The 7,297-nt window shown below is 40.7% G+C and overlaps 1 protein-coding gene and 1 pseudogene across 1 annotated transcript in view; both read left to right on the top strand.

The window, feature by feature from the left end:
- The first annotated feature begins 258 nt into the window (after window positions 1–258).
- LOC121648950 lies at window positions 259–971 on the top strand (annotated as a pseudogene).
- A 3,107-nt stretch (window positions 972–4,078) lies between these two features.
- olfml2a (olfactomedin-like 2A) overlaps window positions 4,079–7,297 on the top strand; it is a 42,052-nt gene continuing 38,833 nt past the window's right edge. The window contains exon 1 of the mRNA XM_042000091.1: window positions 4,079–4,331. Coding sequence (XP_041856025.1) covers window positions 4,263–4,331 — 69 coding nt within the window. The 5' untranslated portion in view covers window positions 4,079–4,262. The remainder of the gene's footprint in view (window positions 4,332–7,297) is intronic.

Below are 7,297 nucleotides of genomic sequence, written 5' to 3'. Positions count from 1 at the left end.
TTAATCGCACGCTACTATGCATGCTGTCACTGTAAAGGAAAATCAATCCAACTGGGACACTTTATTACCATATATGATGATGGTCTATCGTAACAGAGACGGTTGTGCATTTTAATCGTCTTAAGCCCTATGTGTCGCCTACAGAAACACCATCAGCTCCAGATGTGGGAGCAGGCCCCTGAAGTTGTTCAGAATGAAAGGTTGAGTCAAGGCAGATCTGATATGATCAGCAGAGAAAGAGCTGGCGGGTTGCACTACACCATTGGAATGGAGACCATTGACCTGGTTCTCGACAGGAGCCGTAAACTGGTGAGTAAAATCAGAGGTTTAGCTGCCAGTGAGGCACATGTGAGGAACTGGCTTTGGTATCACATCCCTGCTCATGGAGTGTCTTTCTGTGGAATACGGCAAGAAGACCAAGCTGCAGTTCCCCGTCTACCCAGCCCCCTAGTTGTCCACTGCCGTGGTGGAACCCTACAACTCCATCCTAACCACCCACGCCACATTGGAGCACTCTGTGCCTTCTTGGGGCATAACAAGGCCATCTAAGACATGAGCCGCAGGAACCCGGACATTGCGCACCCTACCTACACCTACACCAATCTGCCGAGAAGGCTTACCACGAGCAGCTGACGATGGCAGAGGTCACAAACGCCTGCTTTGAGCCGGACAATCAGATGGCGAAGTGTGACCCCCATCACGGCAAGTACATGGCCTGCTGTTTTCTCTACCGAGGCCATGTGATGCCCAGAGAGGTGAACGCAGCCATCGCCATCATCAAAATCAAGCAATCCATTCAGTTTGTGGACTGGTGTCCCACTTGGTTCAAAGTTGGCATCAACTACCAGCCCCCAACTGTGGTTCCTGATGGAGACCTGGCCAAGGTCCAGCGAGCCGTGTGCATGCTGAGCAACAGCACCACCGTCGCTGAGGCCTGGGCTCACCTGGACCACAAGTTTGAGCTCATGTAAGACCAGTGGACAAAGGCCAAGAGGGCCTTTGAGCTAGATTTGCCCATGGTGAGTTTTATACATTAAAATCAATATTTTGATCAGACATTATGAGCTACAGCACATTTGATGACCGTGATGCTTGTGCATTAATGTGATATGCAAGGGAAACGAGAGCAACTCTTATAACTGTCACTGTAGGATGTGGTCAGACTGTCAACAAAAACAAACTGTCTACAATTAGGGACTTTCTAGTTGGGTTGCATTGCATAAACAATTACAAAACTCCTAATTAAGATATATCTTTTAAGAATATTAATACCAAGATATATTGAGGCAGAGATACAAATGTTTTATTAAGTGGAACAACCAAGATAAAAAATAATGCTATTCACGCGTTGACTCGGTCAGCTATTTTCTGCTGGCTCACGTCCTTTTGTTGCCGCTATTGTATTGCTTTTTTCCCCAGAATATATAGTCATATTCTGCATATGCATTCATTAATATTTCTAACTCCACTAGAGCTCAAATGGGAGGAGCGACTCTTTTTTTCACCTGTTGCCATGGTGAATCATGTTATCTGTGGTCCATTTGTGAGGGCCTTTTATCTGCCCATGCACGCGCTGTACTCAGGGGTAAGTTAACTTAGAGTTTCTTTAACTAGGTCAACCCAGAGTTGTGCTTTTATCTCAGAGTTTCTTGAGTCCGCTTTCTGAAACGGGGCCCTGATTCTCGACTTTGCATTAAATATCCCTACAAGGGGAGGATGATCTTAGTCATCTGACTTTATCGGTCCTGCTTCCGTTCAGTCCTGGAAGCTTTAAGATCTGTTACATGAAAATGAGAAATACTGAAGTCTGATTAAAAGAAATCACCCAGTTTTCAAAATACTCATGTAATTTGTACCAGTTCATTTTGAAGCTGCTGGTTAAGTAAAAGGTTCCCATGAGTCCATGGTTTCTCAGTTTTTTTTAGGCAGATTGAATGGCTTTATATAATGAAATTAATCTGTGATCAACTAGTAGTTCAAGTAAATATACTGTGATTGGTGTCAGAATTATGATGGGGGTCACTGACCCTAAAAAGTGTGAGAAACCTGGATTTATGCAGTTTTAAAGTTTCAGGGAAATTAACTGGATTCCAAACATTGACTCATTAAGTCGTAAAGCGAAGACCAGACTGAAGCAGCAGATTCAGAGGAAACCAGCAGACCCTCCAGCAGAGGGCACACACAGACCAGCAGTTCTCAGAGCTCCATGCCGGGAACACCCGGGGTCTGTAATTTAACTATGTATTAACATACTTGCTTTTCCATGTAATTTTCAGCCTAATTTATTCATTTATTTGGTGCTGTTAAAATTTTCTTTCCTCGTTTTTTATGCCTGTGTTTATTTCTTTATTACCTGCCTTTTATTCTTTCTCATTACCAAAATGATTCATTAGTATTTTTTTTTCATTTAACATTGTCAGGGAGCTCAGCCTCCTGCAGTCTCCTGCAGTTCCCTGATCTGCCACAGATGGTCCTGATCAGTTCATCTTCATCAGGACCTATTGGATTCACCTGATCCACAAGCTATATAAGGAGCCTTCCTGCCCTTATTCCTTGTTGGATCTTAACCAACGCACACTATGGACTCACCTCTTCTCTGATCCAAGCTTCTCATCGCCAAACCGACTCTCTCAGGTCTGTCTATACCCAGACCTTTCTGTTTATACATGCTTTTCAATAAAGAGGGGTAAACTGCCTACGTCTCAGTGGAGTCTGCGTTACAAACATTTACATGAATTCATTTATTGACACTTTTTATGACAGTCAAATTTGTGCCCTCATTATTTTCAATCTTGCATTTTCTTATATTTATTTCTCCAGCTGTATTTATTTCTGTTTCCTTTTTTTTATTTCTGTGTGCAGTTCTGCCTCATTATGTTAATGAATAATTAATGCAAATTAAACAGTTGAGAATGACTGTAGAAATATAATTTTGTGACATTTTATAGGTTTCTTAATGGAAAAAGAATTTTTCAGTATTTTTTGTCTAATTTATTGGCCAATCAATTAGCTTGTGCAATTTCTATATTTCTTCATTATTTGTGATTTGAGCTGTTTCAATCCACCATACAACCGAGTACAAGCAAGGTGGACCCAGTGAAGTGGTAAGTGTATGTTCAAATTCTTTACAAAATGGTCCATATTACAATGAAAAATACTGGTAAAATGGGACAGGTCATCAGGGTAAGTCACCAACCAACCTTGACGACAGTTAGCCTAAAGTGCATTATAAATTTAGACAAGGGAGCAATTACAGGAAATCACTACAGTCCCCACCGAGGAGGGCTCAGCTAACCCCTAACCCTCTCAAAAAGGACCATAACAAGGTTCCTAAAACAAATGAGAAGTTTTCATGTGCGCCACATAACCAGGATTCCCCCAAATCACACCATACAACATTTTATTTTATTTTATTTTCCTTTAACATCTTGAATTTCAAAAAATAAAATAAAAGCTATTAAATTTAACTGTTAAAGGATAATGTCAGTTGATCTAATTAAATGTTTTACATCACAAAGACCTGAATCTGTGTTTTGGCCTCTGAGATGTGTAACATGCTCTCATCCACTGGAGTGTGATTAATATTCCTGAATGAACTCCCGGCACTGTTTTGTAAACCGAGTCCGGGGCTCATTTTTCACTGTGCGCGGTTCCCCATGACCACCATTTATTCCGGGCTGCACGTGCTGCTTTTGAGCCAGAATTATCACAAAGAAATAAGAAATGATTCAAACAGCTACAATTTCATAATATGCCAGGTGGTGGCGCCAAAAGCCTTTCAGTTTTCTGGAGTTATCATGAACTCTTTCTATAGCAATGTTTTGAACTTCCTAAAAGTGACCGTGTGTGGCATCATAATGGCGAAATGAAATGACATCAAATTAAATTAAATATATATTTTTAAAAAATCTACAATCACTACCTTTGAGTGTGCGCTGCTTCGTTTTCTTTAGGTTTCATTAACTTAAATGATTTGATCCGTGCAGCCCCTTGTTTGTACGTATATTTGTGCGCAAACCCCGCCCACCTGTAGAGGACAGCGGATAATAAAGGATGCGCGCTGTGCGCCTGGCGGCAGTCAGAGCGCGCAGTACAGACACAGGACGAAGCGCACAAGAATCTTTATTAACAATCTTACTGAAGAATCCTCATCTACGTGAAGTGAAAATGGCGCTAAAATAGGCGCATCCTTTCACCTTATGGACTTTTTGCAGTGACTCGGTTTGGATTTCTACACTTGGTGCTCAGAGACTCCGAGAAAAATGTGGAGATACACGAACTTGTTCGCCTGTCTGCTGGTTCTGTGTAAGGAAGCGTCCTCACAGGGCAAGGTAAGGATTATTTAGAATTCGCATGCACGATAATATGCCACAAACCTAATGATGCGCATTGTTGAGAGCCATGAAAGTTGGATTGCAACTGCTGCGCTGCCATTCCTCTCAAGCCTCAGATCTCACCTGCATCACCTCTCCGTGTCACAGTGCCTCTGCATCAGACAAATAAGTAACTTGACCAATCCCAACATTTTCCCCTGCTAGACCCTAAATTTTCTGCCTAAGGTAAGCAGTTGGTTCGGGTTCCTTGTGATCCCTTCAATAAGCGCTTTTGTGTGACATAAGTAACGATAGGTGCACATAATTATACCTCCAGAGTGCAAACTGATGCCAGCTGAGTGTAAAGGGATGGCACTCAGTGGAGTAAGGGTAATATCTGGCTGCCCTTGTTTGTACAGCTGCTGGGCTGCAGTACCCCTCACTCTCCCTCAGCCTAATCCTACTCCACTAACACACACAAGGCTTTTGGATAAAGCACATGTAGTGTTTTACATGGAGTGCGTGTCTGTTAGTACTTGTGTCCCCTAGATCTAATCACAGAGCTAAAATAATTCCTCGTGCAGTTCAGTGAAGAGCAACACTTCTCAGTGAAGACTGAAACATCAACAGTCTGAGCATTCAACTTTATTTCTACAGCTTATGTTTGTCTCCTTTTTTGTTGTTTTTTGGTCTCCTTCACATTTCACTGTGACTATACACGAAGAGAGCTCCACATCAAATGCATGCATAAATGATGTATGTTATACTCACCTGGTTAAAATCACTATCAGGGTAACATTCAGACTTATGAATGTAAGTATATGCAAATCATTTTACATTTGGTTTATAGTGGAATGTGTAATTTAATGATGCTGTAGAGGGAACAATATATCAAAAGATTATATTATGGCAATATCACAATATCAAATAGCAATATGAGAGACATTTAGACTTGAAACAGAGAAAACAGCTATATTGATAATAAGGGCTGCATTCCATGTTGAGGACTCCAGCATGCACAGCTGCAGAAGTGGAATGCAGCTCTTATACCAGAGATTAGCACCATACATTTAATTATTTGTTTATGTAGTCTTACTATTTAGGTAATTCCATTTTTCATTGCAACATTGATAATGTAAGGGATGTCTAATTTCAGTCCTCTAGGGGCACTGTAGATACCTGGCTGAAATTAATGTTAATGCCTCGGCTGGGGGGGATCTTCGAACCTGGGGGGAGGTGACCTTTCTGTGAGGAGTTTGCATGTTCTCTCTGCGTGGGTTCTCTCCGGGTTCTCCGGCTTCCTCCCACCGTACAAAGACATGCATGTTAGGTTAATTGGTCACTCTAAATTCTCCCTAGGAGTGAGTGTGTGTGTAAGTGGCTGTTTGTCTCATTCTGTGTTGGCCCTGCAATGGACTGGTGACCTGTCCAGGTGTACCTGCCTCTCACCTGTTAAAATGCTGGGACAGGCTCCAGCTTACCTGTGACCCATAATGGACTAAGCCAGGGCTACTCAATTCGGTCCTACGAGGGCCGCAATCCTGCAGGTTTTTCATTTATCCCTGCACCAACACACCTGAGTCAAATTAGGTGGCTCTAACAGCCAATCAGGTTCTACACAATGACTCATTAATTTGACTCAGGTGTGTTGGTGCAGGGATACATGGAAAACCTGCTGGATTGCGGCCCTCGTAGGACCGAATTGAGTAGCCCTGGACTAAGCGGTTCAGATAATGAATGAATGTCTGATATCATTTTTACGTCAGCTGGTACACATTCTGAAAATGCAAAATAAGAAAAAAAAGTAAACAATTAAGCATAGTTGTAACCCAGTAACCAAAGCTAACTTTTAATTACCTTTTGGTTTTCCACCATCTGTCTTACTGAATCATAATCTTTTGTAATTAAAAAAATGCAGAAACTTAGTTTAAATATTATGGAAAAAACAAGAAATTGCTGAGTCATGAGATCTAAAAACCACACATATATACATATGGAGATACACAAGAAAAACTAATGCTTCTAAATACTAAAATGCTTTTTATTATTATACTAGCTTAAATTTATTTTTTTAAAATCTGTTTAATTAAAGACACAATTATTATTAATTGTGTTTTAAAGACATATACAGTCTGATGATTAAATGCATGTGCATCAGTTCATTATTTTTACCAGTTCATACACAGTGAATGCATCTCTACTAAATTTTGTCACAGATAGTTTGCAGCTCTGACTGTGCTGTATACATGGTTGCTTTTTAGTATTTTAAATTACTGGAAAGTTAATAAACAATCACAATCATCAAATTAGTCAGAGATGAAAAAAAAAGTGATTAACTGCAAGTCTGAGCAAATTCTCACAAATGACTTTTGTTATGTTGAAATCTTACCCAAATGAAAGATTGGTCCTGAGAGTAAACTGATGATGTAAACAATGATGTTGTTTTTAAGTAAACATGAGTAATTCATTAAAGGATGCAGTGGAGAAATGTTTACTGACAAAAGCGATTATAACACTAATCAGCTTTTTTGTGTCTAAATAGGATCAAGATGGTGAGTAAATGTTTTTATTTGATATTTCTGGATGTATTCCGGGGAAAAAAAACACTGATTCCGAGTAAAGCACAATTTCTTCCTCTTGACTTGTGATGGTGTTCAAACAAAGCTGTGCTCAGTCTTTTAAATGAAATTGTGTTAAAACATTAATGCTATCCTGACCTCTGATGCTCCAAGTTTAAGTCAAAGGTTTGGACACACCTACTCATTTATCTCTGTCTGCAGCCAAAGTGATGGCAGTGGCATTATTGAAAGACAAGCCTGTTTAGAGGAGGGAAAGGAGGGCATCAGAGGGTGGCGTGGGAACCCACATGTACACATGCTTCATGATTTTGCTGTAAACAAACAGTAGGGCAATCAGAGCAAGGTCAGCTCGGGGGTAGGAAAGAGACATCAAACTGGGATGCTCAGTTCACGTCGGTGAGAGAG

The sequence above is a fragment of the Melanotaenia boesemani genome, chromosome 11 (genome assembly GCF_017639745.1).
Source record: "Melanotaenia boesemani isolate fMelBoe1 chromosome 11, fMelBoe1.pri, whole genome shotgun sequence".
In the NCBI taxonomy this organism is placed as follows: Eukaryota; Metazoa; Chordata; class Actinopteri; order Atheriniformes; family Melanotaeniidae; genus Melanotaenia; species Melanotaenia boesemani.
Note: the sequence above shows the minus strand (reverse complement) of the source record. Positions and strands in the feature narration are given on the sequence as shown.